Genomic DNA, 15,933 nt, shown 5'->3' on the forward strand with positions numbered 1-15,933 from the left:
GGCAACAGACTAAGGGACGCAGGGCCACATCACCTCATCTGCTCCCTCCACGCCCCCCTCCGAGTCTCTGGGCAGGTCCTCAGATCCACCCATCTGCTTCTAGTGCTGCGTTCCTGCCAGGGACTGGGTGGGTTGCGCCAAGAGGGCCACAGCATTGCAGCGGAGGAAAAACAAGCTCTCGGGGGAGAAGTGCTAGCTAAGTATGCCTCCTGGTTATTACTGTGGGGCCTGGTGCTGCCCTTTGCACGTGACTACGTCGCTGCAAATTCCACAGGCTGCCGTCTGCGGGGAGCTGGGCAATAGATAACAACTGTCCAGAGGGTTATTTCTTGGGCATTTTTGTTCATTAAAAAAGTTGTCTGTCGTTCCCAGAGGCCCCAAGGGGAGGGGCTGCTTCTACTCCTGGAATCCCATATGGGGCCAGTTTCAGCAACTCTCAACCAATTCTCAAGCCATAAGTAAGTCAACACCTTATATGATGTGGTGAGCCTGCCTCGGGGGTACGTATATAGAGGAGATAGTGGTGGCTGGGGCTCCAAGATCATGTGTGCAAGTAGCAAAGGTCAGGCAAGAATTAATTTAAAAACTGGTCTCCAACCCAAAGCCTTGAAATCTAGTGTGTAGGCTAAGAAGGACGATCTATTGGATGCTATCTTTCATTGCTTGGGAAATTCTCAGAGTTAATATGAAGAGCTATACCCTAGGTTTCAGGAAGCCTGGGTTCTAATGTTGACTTTGTCACTGACGGTTTGTGACCTTGGGCAAGATTGTTTCTTCATTCATTCTTTTATTTGTTCCTTCAACATTGGATTAACACTGTTTGTGTTCTTGGCACTATGCTGGTTGCCTGGGGATACATCAAAGAGTAAAGTACATCCCTTTTCAAAAGTAGCCCATGGTCTGAGGAGGGATACAGAGCCAGGGCTTCCACGGAGGTACTCACAAGGTCCGGTGGGAAGCTGGAGGACAGAGCCGTGGTGCTTTTGGAGAGAGGAATGCTTCTCTGACAAAGCTTTGAGATGCTACCTCCATTTCTTCCTCTCCTCCAGTGATTTTTTTTTTTTTTTTTTTTTTTTTTTTGCCACACCAAGCGGCATGCGGGATCTTAGTTCCCCAACCAGGGATTGAACCCATACCGCCTGCAGTGGAAGCACGGAGTCCTAACCACTGGACCGCCAGGGAAGTTCCTCCTCCAGTGATTTTGTAAAAGCCAGGTCTCATCAGTGTAGTCCAAGTTCTGTCTTGTGTCTCACAGGCTCCCAGAATGAGAAGGGAGATGAAAAGTTACCTGGTTTAACCACCTTTGGATGCTTCCATATCTCCTCCCGCAACATACCCCCTTCCTTTCCCACACGCAACCACTCAGCCAAGTTTCTGTCCAGCCTACATTTGAAGATCTGCACCAAATTATATGGACATCTGTTACAAACAACAGAACTAATGGCCATGTCAGAACTTTTAAACAAGAGGACAGATACCCATTTCAGAATTGTGTTGGCTGCCATATTGGTTTAAAGGAGACTAGATCCAACTAGAGGTGTATCCTGATACCCTTGAGTGGAATTCCAAATTTCAGTGGCTCCAAGAAAATCAGAGGTGGGAGGGAATTTTGAGCATTCTAAGTCATTCTCATTCTCTCTTTCCTTAAACCCCATTTTACAAATGAGAGATCTGGGGCCCAGAGAAGAGAAATGACTGGCCCACGATTGCAGTTTGTCTTGGTTGCTATTCATGGAACTTCTTGGAATGTCTGGTAGTTTCTCAGGGAGTGGGGAACTTGTAAGGGCTCTGCTCTGGCCGCCGGTAGTCAGGGATGGGCAGAGTCCACAGCAATCCGCCAGCGTAGGGGAGTCAGGATGGCCCCACAGCACTGCATGCTTCATGCCTTCTCCTCAGACCACCCTGATGTCCAGTGGTTGCGCTGTATTAGAGAGGGTTTGCGTTAACCAGGAAGTCAGAACTCATCACCCAGACCGTGCCACACCCCAGCCATGTGCCACAAGTGGTAAGAAGCTGGAACTCCGAATTAAATACTCCTCCTCTTGGCTCTAAAGCACATCTCCAATCCTACATGGGAAGAATAACTATTTCCGTGACTTGAGAGCATTCGACCTCTGACACATAAGAGAAAAATCACTTCTGCGAGGTAAGACGACGCTGAGCTCTGACAATTAGTGCCTACACGCAGGGACTGTCGTGACTCCTGAGAATAACTTAGGTGCTTCTGGCAGAAACAGGATAATTGGAGAACTTTAGTCACGGCATAGATGGTTGTACCAGGAGCACATGACGTTGGGGCCAGGGATGGAGTCACCTGGGTGTTGCCCCGACCTTCTCGCCCGCTATGCAGACACGCAGGGCTGTGCTGGCAGAAGTTGGCGGATTGCTCTGAAGGCCCCGTGAGCCCCTCACAGGGTCTCAGCTCCCTCCTCTCGGCACCCCACATGCAGTCCTGAAGCCTGAGTGTTTCCACTTTCTTTTCTCTCTTCCCAGACGGTGTTGGGAGAAACAGTGCTTCGTCACGCCAGTCACCTCGGCCCTTCCGTCTACTCGGCCCGGGCCTCTCGCATTCTAATCATTACCGCCAGCCACCTCTTCCTGCTCACAGGTGTCTCCTGGAAAGCGAGGAGCGATTTTCAAGTAGAAAGCAGAACCTACTCTGCCGGTTCTGTGCTGGTGGCCGTGAGGGGCCTGAGTAAATCGAATGGTCTCTCCAAGCAGTGAAGCGCTGAGGCGAGGAGGGGGTGGTGGTGATGGGCAGGAGGGCGCAGAGGCTGGCTCTGCGGATGCCTTGGGGATGGAGTGCTGGGCCTTGGGTGGGATGCCTGGCGCCCCTGTCTCATGTGCTGTGTGGGTGCCACAGGTGAGGAAGAAGTGACATCTTGTGCCTCACTTTTCCTCCCTGCACAGAGCCAGAGTGATCATACCAGCACTCTCTCTTTTCCTTCTTTTTTTTTTTTTTTTAAGTTTGAGCATGAAGAAACCTGTGTCTGGAAAAGCTCTGTGCTTATCAGAGAAACACATTCTTTAAGTGCCATCCTATGAGAGTCTATAAACAGGAAGCAGAGGGCGTTCAGCTTGGGAAAAAATGATCTTTAGGACTGAAATTTTTTGAAAGGATTTTGGTAAGAAGAGGAGAGAACTTATGTATTTTTAGACCTGGCTCTTTTCCAAGTGGGTCCCAGTAAGCAAGGCTACTGGGCACTGTTTAATAACATAAGCATGTCATATTCACCAGCTCTTCCTAAATAGCCTTTCCTAGCCAGGGGAGAGAGAGAGAGAGGTATTCTCTCATTGTCTCATAGAAAGCATCTGGGGAATACTGTGTAGAATTTTTTTCCTGTGTTTTGTTTTTTTACAAAATTCATGAGGCTGGGAGTGGAGTTTTTGCTGGCATTCATGTCTGGTGAAGAGAGAGCAATGCAGGCAAGATAACTTTCTCCATAAGCAAACATTGCCCAGGGCGGGATTGAGCTCCTCCCACTGAAAGCAGGGAGGTGATTAACCCTGCTTCACACCCGAAAGCCGAAGGTTGACCTAGGGGAACGGAGGCGCAAGGAAGCTGGGGTGCAGGTGGGGCCTGGCTGGGGTGACGGTCAGCCTGTGTTCTTTCTAGGATAGTCACAGGGACAATGTCTTCTGATCTCAAACCCAGACCCAAGTCACGGGTGGGGACCAGTGGATGAAATCCGAGGCGAGGGGTGCTGTCTCCACTGCAGGGTGGAGATGTTAGGAGGCTGGAGGCCTCCTCTCCTGCCTGCGCAGAGATTGATCCCGGCTCCTGACAAATGGTTATCACTGAGCAAATCGCTTCCTGTGAGCGGAGATTTCACAGCTGCGATTTCGTTTCCTTATGGTTGCTTCTTGCTGAAAGCGCCTTGCCTAACATCACTGTTGATAGTCATGGAGTTGGAAGGGCCTTCAAAAAAAGTACCCGTACAGGAAGGTATTTGGGAGAGCAGAGTCGAGTGTAAAGGAGGAGAAACAGCCGCTTAGTTGGGATGCAGCGGGCGTGGGACTTTGCAGCAGGGCCCTGCGCCGAGCAGCCGCACAGCCTGGGATGCCCTCCTTTCCTCCCCTCCCCGTGTCCGCCGTTGGTGTGCTATGCCTTGTGGTGCAGTGGATCCTTTCCCCCCACCACGGCTGTAAACCCCAAGGGCTTTTGCAGGAACTTTGAACAATGCCTGGGCTGAGGTTCTGTAAGTGTCAGGAGAGCAGACCTGCTATCCACCCCTTTCTACCGCATGAACTGAAAGGAAATATTGCTCCCTGCCTCCCTTGGTTCCTGTTAACCTTTTTCTTTTCTAAACTGCATGCAAGGTCCCCCCACTGCAAACACGTATATTCCAGCAATTCTAAGTTGTGTTTTGCTCTGTTTCCCTGCCTCCCTGCTAAATACATCTTGTCTTTTCTGTCTTCAGCATCTTTCCCACCCTTTTGACTGTTCTGGGAGCTCCTTCGCAGCTCAGATGTCGCCTCCTCTCAGAAGCCTTCTCTGATCTGCCCCTCCCTCCCGCCTCGCCCTGGAGCAGAACAGATCACCCCGTTTCATGGACTGCTGCTGGGCTCCTCAATATTCCCAGGTTTTCATAGCTCACCTTGTTCCGGTCATTTGATCGAGTGTCTGTCTGCTTTGCTTCCTGGGCCCTGTGTGAGATGCTGTCAGGCAGGGGCATTGACACCTGTATGGTCCCCACCGCACACAACGGGAGCGCACACGGCATTTGTTTTTGGTGAATGGAGTTGAGGGCTGGGGAGCCCTGTCCACACGGCATTTTTCTTGAGCCTCCAGAGACTTTACCACTTCCTGGGGGACAACCAGACTTCTGGACCCTCAGGAAGATGTCTCTGTGAGTTTAATGATGTTGTTCTATAAATTTATTTATTTTTTATTTTTATTTTTGACGGCGTTGGGTCTTTGTTGCTGCATGTGGGCTTTCTCTAGTTGCGGCAAGTGGGGGCTACTCTTCGTTGTGGTGCGGGGGCTTCTCATTGCGGTGGCTTCTCTTGTTGCGGAGCACGGGCTCTAGGCGTGTGGGCTTCAGTAGTTGTGGCTTGCGGGCCCTAGAGCGCAGGCTCAGTAGTTGTGGCGCATGGGCTTAGTTGCTCCGTGGCATGAGGGATCTTCCTGGAGCAGAGATTGAACCCGTGTCCCCTGCATTGGCAGGCGGATTCTTAACCACTGCGCCACCAGGGAAGTCCGGATGATGTTGTCCTAAATCCTTCTCAGGCCTGGGCCGGGTCGGAGCTGGGGAGTGTTTGAGTCCCTGGAGGATGCTCAAAGGCGGCGACCAAGATGGCATGGATCCAGATGAGTGAATCTAGTCAACACCTGCCTAGAGAAGTCTCTGCCTGACCAGGCGCCTTTCCTACCATGGCCCCACCCGGGCCTCCACCAGGAGTCAAAATCCCAGCTAAACTCTCTGCTTTGAAATAAGGAGCACAGACAGAATGGGGGCATCCACATCAGAGGCCTTGCTAAAGTGAGCTTGTGCTATCCAGGAAGGAAATGGGGAGGGCAGGGAGCAGGTCTGCCTCTGTAGGTCTTTTCCCATGCACTCTTTTTTTTTTTTTTTTTTTTTTTTTCTTTTTTGGAGTATAATTGCTTTATAATGTTGTGTTAGCTTCTGGAGTGTTTCTCTGATACCTTGAAAAGGACGGAGAGTTCGTTCTGGGCAAAAATTAACTTGTCAGGTAGTGGCCAGAACTGACTCTTGGTGCCTTACCACCTCATGTGTTTTTCCTCTGGAGAAAGCTGGAGCATTTTTGTGGATTTAAGAGCAAGCGTGCCTGTTTGAATGGATAATTGCTAGATGGAAGTGATATACAATGGATAATTGCTAGATGGAAGTGATATACTCCCTGTTGGTGCAAGTGCTTCATACAGATTTGTCTAGGAGTGAAAACCGTGTTGCTAGCCATGATATTTCTGTTCGTCTTGGGGCTAGGGTTCAAGTGCTTAACAAGCAGCGCTCCTTTTGCAATAGTGGAATAAAAACCCAGAACCAACACCAGCTCCCGTCACTCACAAAGACGCTGGGCGTGTTCATCTCTGCGGCTTTCTGATGGATGCGTTCTGATACCCACCAGTGACTTCTAATTACCAGCTGGTCATGCTCCCCTCCCGCCAGCCTCTGCTGGCTCAGGCCTGGCATCTCCCAACAGCTTCGCCGTTGGCATCCTGCTTGTCTTGTGAAGGAGTCTGTCGGGTGGCATTAGGCGTCATGGATCAGCCCCTCAGAACTGAGGGTGAGACCCCCCACCCCCGATGGAATTGCACGTGACAGGAGAGATGAATTCACAACCACGCACAGGTCCGAATGAACACAGTCACCCAGCGCTGATGGGAACCTTAAGGAATCAGGCATAGATTAAAGCCACGGAGCCTTTCAAATGCAGATGCCCCCTAATAAATCACATGTTGGAACTGGTCGACGTACTCTTTGGGTCCCCTCTTAATAAAGACCGGCATGAGCTTCTCCCGCCTCAAAGCAGGAATGCACAGGAGCCAGGCTGCCATCTTCGTTTGGCCCAGGTCAGCATCAAATGGCTCATGATTATTCTCTGATGTGCAGCGGCTCGCGTGTGGCTGGACCAGCAGCTCTGCAATCAATCCCAGCTGCTGGGCTGGAGGGTGGCCCCAGCCACCTGAGCCTCAGGTTGGAATCATCTCTTATATCCACATTAAACTCTGGGCCCCTACCACATGGGAGAGTTTAAGGGGAAAATGAGATTTTATTAAAGCCAGGGGACCTCCCTGACTGAGCTCAAAGCCTAATAAGAGCCGTAAGGGTTTCTTATCGCAGATGAAAAGTTTCCCATTTTCCCAGATTCCTCCCATTTGTTGCTGCTGTGTGGCCTCTCCCTGACCCTGCATTTCCAAGGGTGCCTCATTATTTAAAGCCATGGCTAAAATGCCAAACAGCAGTTAGTAACCAAACCACCCAGCAGCTTTTTCTCCCCCTGATGAAGGCCAGCGGTTTTGTGTGTACGTGGTTTATAGTCTGAACACAGTGACTTCAAAAGGCGCCTGAGTTTCAGAGTGATAAGGTGATCAGGATTTCCAGGGAAAAATAAGACAAGCCAGAAAGGTGTGTGTGCCTCTGGGTCTCTTGCTCCTGGAGGTGTCCGTGACCCAGACACGCCAAAACTGCCACCGTGGTCTCAGCAACTCACTCTGAGTGCATCTAGACCTCGGTGGCCTGGCTCCAATCATAGAATCCTAGTGTGTAAGGAATGGTTGCCTTTTCTTTCCCATTCTCTAGACTTCTCCTCCAGACCTTGGGGAGGACATTAGAAGACTGAGCATATGGCCAATGGCTGGGTCACTGGTTGCTGGGTCTGGGGAGGAAGTCGGCAGTGAAGTTCAGGCAGGACTCGCGGGTAGCCAGGGCTGGTCCACCTGCCCTGTAGGCTTTTCATTGCTTCCACTGTCAGGGCACGTCATGCCCCAGCTGCTTTCAAAACTTGGAATTGCTGTTGCCCGTGCAAAATGGGGATGATGATATTTACCCACCCACATAGTGAGTGGAAGATTAAAAGGGGTAATGGATGCTGAGCCAATAGAAAAGTGCCTGGCAATAGTGAGTACTCAGTGAATGTTTAGTATTTTATAATGGCATTGCATCAAAGCATTTTATGAGTAGAAGCTTGTGAAATGTCAGTTTCCTCAGTACTTTCCTCCTCTCCATGCCAGGCCCTCTACTGAGCCCACAGACATAGATTATTTTCTTTAAGCCTCCCAACTTTCCCTATTTATAGATAAGAAAGACAAGCCTTCAAGAACTTATACAAGATGTACCGCTGGTGAGTAGCAGAATCAGAATTTCACTTATCAGATATTTATCAAGTGCCTGCTGTGTGTCAGACACTCTCGTAGGATCTTGGATTTGAGCCTTTGTGGGTTTGATTCTAAAAGCCTCCATCTTTCCTACTCATCATGCTGGTCTGTGAGATCTGGGAGGAGATGAGTAACATCTCCCGACCTAGGAAGTATTTAAAGATAGAGAAGACACGTAGGTAGGCTTAGGAGCTTCTACTCCTGCTGAAGGCGGGGGTAGAGTAGCTGAGCTGATGTCATTAGGAGGAGGGATCTGCCTTGGGCCTGTCTCACCTCTTTCAGAAGAGCAGCATCTACACGTGCTCACGGAAAAGGAGCCGCACAGGTGTCAAGAGACCCCTTCAGTGAGGAAGAAACTGCTTGAAGACGCAGACACAGACTGTACCTGTGTGATCAGTGTGGTGATACTGAATGCCATTTGTTATGGGGAAACATACAACTCAGAATGGCAGAACCACTCAAGGTGATCATCTCTGACTCGGCTTAGCCCTTCCGTTCTGCTTCTTTTGGATTGGAAAAGTTAAGCTCTTGGCTGGCAGGGACTGTGTGCTTGCTCAGTACCTGGCCCTGCAGCCCCTAATGTGGTGCCACGTGTCATGGCCCATGGATGGAGGTTTCTTCCAAAGCGTTTCCCTGTGTCTGGTCACATTGGCTCACGGTGAGTTGATTGATAGGAGGTAAGAACCAGGCCGGGGCAAAAATAATATGAGTGTTAATCTAGAGGCAACAATCCACATTAATTAAACAGAGCAGTGACAGAGATAATCAAAAGATGGTGTCTTTTTTGGCTCCGGAATGCACAAGGAATTGCTGGAATTTCTCCAGGTTGAACTTTTCACCTTCCCGATCGTGTCTCCCCAGGGTTATTCCTCAGGCTGTTTACACGGACTCAAGCACTCTTCAGTGGCTGAGTGTGTCCCAGACCTTGTGCGAGGAGGGGTCGGGGCGTGGGGGGGTGTGGGAGGGAGCAGATCAGGAGGCCCCAGCCATGGGCTGTGATCAGGGCTCACTGTCCTTGGTGCCTGCTCTTGACTCCTCCATTTCAAGGACCTCTGTGACAATCCCTCACCCCCCACCCCACCCCGATCTGAGGCTCCCTCCCGGGGGTCTGCTCCGCTCCCCTCACCGCCACTTTGGTTCCGGCCCTCAGAGCTCTCAGTGCTTGGGTTTTATGAAATCCTCAGGGAGGACTAACTCCCCATCCCAACACAAATAGGCTCTCCCATCTGAGAGGTGCTGAGGTCTTCAGAGAGAAATGTCACAAGAAGTGATGCAAGACCCCACAGGTTAGTAACCGGCAGCTGACGGTGCTTTTCCTTTGAGGGTCCCGGGCCATCCCTGAGGGGCTCCTGGGGCAGGTTTCAGTACATTTGTTCTTCTCATCCATTCAAATGGCCCTTGTCTTCACTTCATCCTTTCCTTCTCTTGTCTTCCCTGCATCCTTTCCTTCCCTCATCCTTGTGCCTACTGAAGACATACCATGGAGCCAAGGAACATAGGACCTGGTTCATCGTTCCCTGTCCCCCAGCCCCCAGTTCCCTCTCTGCCCCGACCCCAGAGGCACATTCCTTTGCAGCCAGATCCTAAGCCCGAGGCGTGCCCTCCCCCACCCCACGTTCTCCTCCCCTGGGATTTCCTCTCCACTCTCCTGATCCGCTCCGGTCCCCTGCAAACCAGCCACCAGCTCTCGCTACCTGCCACGGGCATTGTGCACCCTCACTGGGCACCCTCAGGGCAAAGATGAGCTGTCAGCTCCCTGGACAGTTACGTTCTTTCGGGAATGTGGTTCTCCCTAAATGCAGGGGATGGCCTAGCTCAGTCACAGCACCCAGGGGCTGGAGCGGGTAGGGAGAAAGGCTCTCAAAATGAGTCATCAGAACCCAAGGAAAGCATCTGCTCACGGCTCCACTGAGTGAATTTGCTTCCTGCAGGCATTTATTTATGTTCTCTTGTATTAGTGATATGAGAGGAATAGAAATGGGACACACACACACACACACACACACACACACACACACACAGAGTCCAGGAGAGTTGGCACTGCCTAATAGAGGCAGAGCAACACAAGTTTTATTATCTAAATATAGACTTTTTTTTTTTCAAACAAATGGATGAGTTTATAAAAGTTATTTAAGGCCAGGGAGCATCCCTGAAGGCCGTGGGCTGGATGTCCTTCAGTATTTGAGAGGCTGCATCCAAGCTGAGAACCCATGGTGTCTCCAGCCTCGGAGGCCTGTGGGTACTTGGGTGACCCCCCTCCCAGCTGGCTGTCCCTGGAGTCTCACACCAGGGCACAGCCTGTGACAGAAAGATGTGGGGTCTCTCTGAACCCACCCACCAAAAGAGCGCTTTGGGCAGAACATGTCTGGATTTTCCCCACGCTAGCTCCCAGACAGGGTTGAGTTTGGGAAGCAAGGACACCCAAGCTGCCCCTTGTCACTTCAGTGTGAACAGCTTGGGCTCTCCTGCCACAAACTAGCTTCCGGGCCACGCTGCAGTCACCTCTTTGTACCTACTTCTCAGGAGGCCCGTAATGGACAGATTAGGCATCAGAATCATTCCTCAACAGAGAGTCTATAAAAATTCCCTTTCTTTGATGAGCTCATTGTTCAAAGTGATGGTTTGGGGGCAGACATGAAGTGCCTGCTTTTTGGCTGACGCTTCGGTGGGATGTTTTTTCCCTTTCGACACCCATGGAGGTGCTGTGTCTTGGTGGTGAATGTTGCACCCACCAGGACTTCTCCCAGTAGCAGAGCCCGTGGACTCATTAGCCCGACCCCCTCGGAAGGCTCCTCGGCGTGATGGCTGAGAAGTAGGAGAAATGGGAGCTAGCCGTTTCTCTGTCCTCGCCAGGCTCAGGGAGCTCTCTGCTCACCTTCGGGCTGGAAGCCATGTCCTGTCAGTTTCTCTGAGAAGGGGGAAAACCGCGTATGATACCAGCAAAGGGTCTGGTGGCTGCGTCTTAGCTGGTTGCTGGTGCATGGGTGGCTCTTGGGGCCTGAGAATCAAAGGAAGGGGCTTAGGGCACTCAGCTCTGCGCTGTCTTTGCTGCTGATTTTGCCCGAGGGGAAGACAGAATTGAAAGCGGCTGTCCTGGTCCAATGGCAGAGGCGCCCGGGGATCTTGTCTCACGTTAAAGGGCTGGGGGAGGCTCCGGTCTCATCAGGCCCTGGCAGATCTAAGCAGGTCACCCAGATGAGGAGCCGGGTCCTCGACATGGATAATCGGAATGATTTGAATTAGGGCTGGGGAAGGGACTGCCCCTCAGGTGGTGCTGTGAGCTGCAGACATTCACGGGTACGTGTGAGGTGAAAGCAGACACCGCTGCAGATAGGAGGTAGGGCCCAAGGTCAGTGCTTGAAGTCCAGTGTCACCATGTGGCTCGAGGCTGGCGACTTGCGAATTCCACTCTGGAGACCATGCCCTTTGGGGTCCTGGGCCAAGATCTTTTAGGGCTGTGGCCGGCTCCTCAGCAGATGCATGTGTGTCAGCTTCCCTCAGCCCAGGCCTTGTCTGCAGCTGTTGGCTGAGCTGGGTACAGTGCCCAGAGCGGAGTGAGGCGTCATTGAACCAGGCAGGGTGAGCCACACCTGTGCACAGGTGTCTGGGCCCTCACGGCCGGGCAGGAGCTGCTGAGGGCCCGGCCCTGGCCCCCTCCACATGCCAGCTGGAGCAGGGGCAGGGGTGACAGGAGAGAGCAAGACCCTGGCTCCTCTCTGGTCCCCAGGTCAGTGGGGCGTCCCACCAGTTGGACTTGGGCTCACACAGCTGCTCCTCTGGATGCCTGACAGGCCCACGGAGCTGCTGGAAGGAAGGAGAGTGATGCGGGGGGAGGGCGAAGCCTGTGTGGCCCCACCCTCTTCTCTCCCTCCTCCCCTCCTCTCTACTCTTTCCACCCTACAGTGTTCTCTCCTTGCTGCTCTTTCCTCTCAGATCTTAATAATTGATCAATAATTTTTGTACATTCAACTAAAAAAAAAAAAAAAGCCTAACTAGCATAGAATAGCCCAAAATGCTCCCATATTACTCCCCTCCTCCCAAGGCGAGCCCGCCCCACCTTTGGTCGTGCGCTCAGGATTTACTTTGGCTCAATCAGCATCCTGCTCTACAGCCCATTTTCCGAGCCATCCTCCTCTCTTGCCCATCCTCCTTAGTCTGTGTGCAGGTTTCCTACGTTATCACAGCAAACTCCTTGCTGCACCCCTCTTGTGGTCTCTGGCTTCCATCAAGCCTGGAGCATTAAGAGAAAAGTAACCCGGTGGAAAGAGCAGGCTTCGGCCAGTGGACCCGGGTGGGGATTGCAGATCTACTGCTCACTGCCGGGGGGCCGCTTCCCAGCTGCTCAGCCTTCCAGTTTTCAGCTTTCTTATCTAATGCAGACCTGTACTGCCCGTCTGTTGTGAGGGCTCAAGTCTATTCGGCTAAAGAGCCGGGGTCGCAGTGGCCATTCAGCTCCTGCCAATGCCCTTTGCTGGCTCCATCCTCCCCTCTTTCTGCTGTTCCGTGGACGGTTGTTCTCCGTGGACAAGCTGCCTCCATATGTGGTCATCTGGCCCAGCCACATGGGTTCTTCATCTGGACCGAGTCATTTGTGATATTCCCTGAAGATGGGGGTTCATTACTGACCCCCATCCCTCCTTCCTCAGGTACTGAACAATGTCTTCTCATCTTCACAGTGAGCGAGTGTCGAGGGGTCAGACCCACCATTGCCTCCAGGGTCATTCCCGGATTACAGATTTCTTCCAATTCTTCTCAGTGCAAAGCTCCCTGTAACCAGTCATATTAGAGACAAGTTTACACCTTTTAGCTAATCTCACTGCTTCTCGACAGGAGTCACCAAGCTCCCTGAGAGATGGGGAGGTACCCAGGGGACTGGGAGGTGACAGCGTCCCATGTCCTGTGGTTAGTGATATGAAAGGAGGGGGCAGGGCCACCCAGCTTTCTTCCTTGCAGCGTGCTCTGCTAGCTCAGTTTTTACGTTCTCAGAGGAACTGAGCTTCCACAATGTCCTTAGGGATACAGGTTTCTATCTGGAGGACTTGGCAGAGGAACTATTTCCTTGCTGATGCCTGTCTTCTCTTTGAATCTCCTTCTCCTCTGTGGCCTGAGTATCAGGAGTCCTGGGTTTGGGCCCACCTTTACCTTCTGCCTCATGTAAGTAGCCTTCCCTTCCCTTCCCTTCCCTTCCCTTCCCTTCCCCTTCCCCTTCCCCTTCCCCTTTCCTTTCCTTTCCTTTCCTTTCCTTTCCTTTCCTTTCCTTTCCTTATATTCCTATCCATCAGCCACAGTCCCAGAATCATGGATCCATTAAAGTATAAACATTCTAGAAATGAATTTGTCCAACCCCTTGTTTCAGTGATGAGGCAACTGAGCTTCAAAGTGGGGTGGCTTCCTCTAGACAGAGGTGTGCCCAGAATCCATCAGTCCCCTAAGGGCCCCCTGGAAAGATAAGGGGCAAGACATGGAAACGCTTGGAAGGAGGCCTTCCCCTATGCACCCAGGGGCCATCGTAAGCTAGTATTTTTATTAACTCACTACTGAGTGCTCTCAGCTTATCGATGGGGCAGTTAAACAAGCCAGGTGCAAACCTGGATGAGATGAAGCTTCTGGTTTGATTCCTAGACCTTCAAGTTTGGTGAGAAGCCATTGCCATCTTGCAAATGCCCAAATCCAGCTCTTGGGAGCGCTGGGGGGAGGGCATCCACCCAGGTGGACATCTGTCAAAGGGGCTTCGGGCATATACCCCAAGGAGGATGCCTCCACTGGTAGGGATGTAACCCTAATAGCTTACATTGTGCTCTTAGGTGCCAGGCACCCTGTATCCTCAATGAGATAAGGTAGGCGTTCTTGTTTATCTCCAGTTTACAGATGAAGAATGTGAGGATTAAACAATGTAGTAACTGGAGTAGTTTCCCTAAATTCACAAACTAGTAAATGTGTTCCCCGGGGGGGCAGCCTGAGTTTGTCAGGTCCCAGAGCCTACCTGCTCACCAACAGCGTTAGACTGTTGATGGTGTGGAGGAGGGACCATCCTTCTCCACATCCCCAGAGCAAGGCCACAGAATGAGAATTTTGGTAGTAAGAAAAATTCCTGCTGGTTTGGAATACTTTCGCTAGTGTCCACTCTAGGCAGGCGTATGGGCTGAATGACCCTCCGCAGGCCCTCTTAAGTCCAGTGACTTGGAGACAACTTTATGGAGAAAGAACCCACTGGGCTAGTTGCCACTCCCAGATGCCAATGGTGCCCTGGCATGGGAGGCGTCCAGGCAGCTCAGCCACTTAATGGCTATGAGCTGGCATTAGACCACTGCCCCATCATCGGGAGGACAAGAACTCTAAAGCTTTGTACTCTGGCAGGCTAGCTCTGGTCTTGCCAGCTGCCAGGCCTTTGTGGAACAAAGAAGGGCAGTGCAGTCTTTCTTTTCAGCCTGTTATTTGAAAGCTGAGTCTCTATCAGAATATCCTGTTATTTGAAACACATGACAAAGCCTGAAGCATAAATATGTCACAACCAAAATGCTAATGGCTTCCTCCCTCCACGGCCATCCGTCCTTCTCCATCTTTCCCTCCCCCTCCCCCTTCCCATGGAGGGGTCTGCATTCCAGGAGGCAACATCTGAGCCATCGCCCTGCCAAGGGAAACATTGCTGCCCCTGAGTGGATGTTCTTTCCCACTAGAGAGCTGGTTCTGGCCCAGGGACCATGTGCTCCTTGCATATCAGCAGGTGGCCAAGCAGACAGGCTCAAGCTGTTGCGCCTCCGGCCTGGTGCCCTGCTGGAGCAAGATGGCGGCCACTGCAGCCTGGGAAGCGGCAAAGGAGGGATGGGAATTCATCACCTGCTCTTGGCCAGGCCCAGGCTGACTTCAATTGGAGTTGCGTCAACCTTTGTCTCTTTGTGATCCTTAAACTTCTCCAGGAAGGATTCCAAACAGTCATTACTAATCGAAATTTAAAAAGAGATGGTAACAGTACAGTGGTTCCTCAAAAAATTAAACAGAATTATCATGATTCAGCAATTCCTCTTCTGGGGTATATACCCAAAAGAATTTAAAGCAGGGACTTGAACAGATATCTGCCCACTAAGGTTTAGAGCAGTATTATTCACACTAGCCAAAATTTGAAAACAGCCCAAGTGTCCATTGACAGATGAATGGATCAACAAAATGTGGTCTATACATACAATAGAATAGTGTTCAGCCTTAAAGAAGAAGGAAATTCTCATACACGCTACAACGTGGATGACACAGATGAACCTTGGAGACACGCTAAGTGAAATATTTACAGAAGAGTAAATACCGTGTGATTCCACTTTTATAAGGTCCAAGAGTAGTCAAATTCATAGACACAGAAAGTGCAGTGGTGGTTGCCAGGGGCTGGAGGAGGGGAGAACAGGGAGTTATTGTTTAATGGATGTAGAATTTCAATTTGGGAAGATGAAAAAGTTCTGGAGATGAATAGTGGTGATGGTTGTACAGCAGTGTGAATGTACTTAATGTCACTGAACTGTACCCTTAAAATTGTGTTAAAATGGTCAATTTTATGTTATATATATATTTTACCACAATTTTAGAAAAGGAATAGCATGTATAAACATGTTTCACAAATTCCAGAGTCCATTTAGGTATATCAGTTTTCCTGTCATTAGTGTTAGTCCTAATGATAGAGCACCTGTGACTCAGAAAGGTTTGGTCTTTTCTAAAGTCATAGATCATGGTGTTTTGACTCCATATCCAGTGCTCTTTTCAATGACCAGGGATGGCATATACATGACATATGGTACTAGTGCTTTCTTCTACCCCTATAGCAGACATCAGTCAATTGAGCACTACGCTTTTTCTGATGAAATTCAAACGTATCCTCAGAATCATTCTTTTATATATATATATTTTTTGGTGGGGGGCTGTGTTGGGTCTTCACCGCTGCACGCGTGCTTTCTCTAGTTGCAGCAAGCGGGGGCTACTCTTTCTTGCAGTGCGTGGGCTTCTCATTGCAGTGGCTGCTCTTGTTGCGGAACACGGGCTCAGTAGTTGTGGCTCGTGGGCTCTAGAGTGCAGGCTCAGTAGTTGTGGCACACGGGCCTAGTTGCTCCGCG

At 50.9% G+C, this 15,933-nt stretch overlaps 1 protein-coding gene across 1 annotated transcript in view; it reads left to right on the forward strand.

Annotated features, from left to right (window-relative positions):
• LOC114486275 (plexin-A4-like) overlaps positions 1-4,711 on the forward strand; it is a 293,790-nt gene extending 289,079 nt beyond the window's left edge. Inside the window, exon 6 of the mRNA XM_055084829.1 lies at positions 4,422-4,711. Within this exon, the coding sequence (XP_054940804.1) occupies positions 4,422-4,499 (78 nt within the window). The 3' untranslated portion in view covers positions 4,500-4,711. The remainder of the gene's footprint in view (positions 1-4,421) is intronic.
• Positions 4,712-15,933: the final 11,222 nt, after the last annotated feature.

This window comes from Physeter macrocephalus, chromosome 5 (genome assembly GCF_002837175.3).
Source record: "Physeter macrocephalus isolate SW-GA chromosome 5, ASM283717v5, whole genome shotgun sequence".
Lineage (NCBI taxonomy): Eukaryota > Metazoa > Chordata > Mammalia > Artiodactyla > Physeteridae > Physeter > Physeter macrocephalus.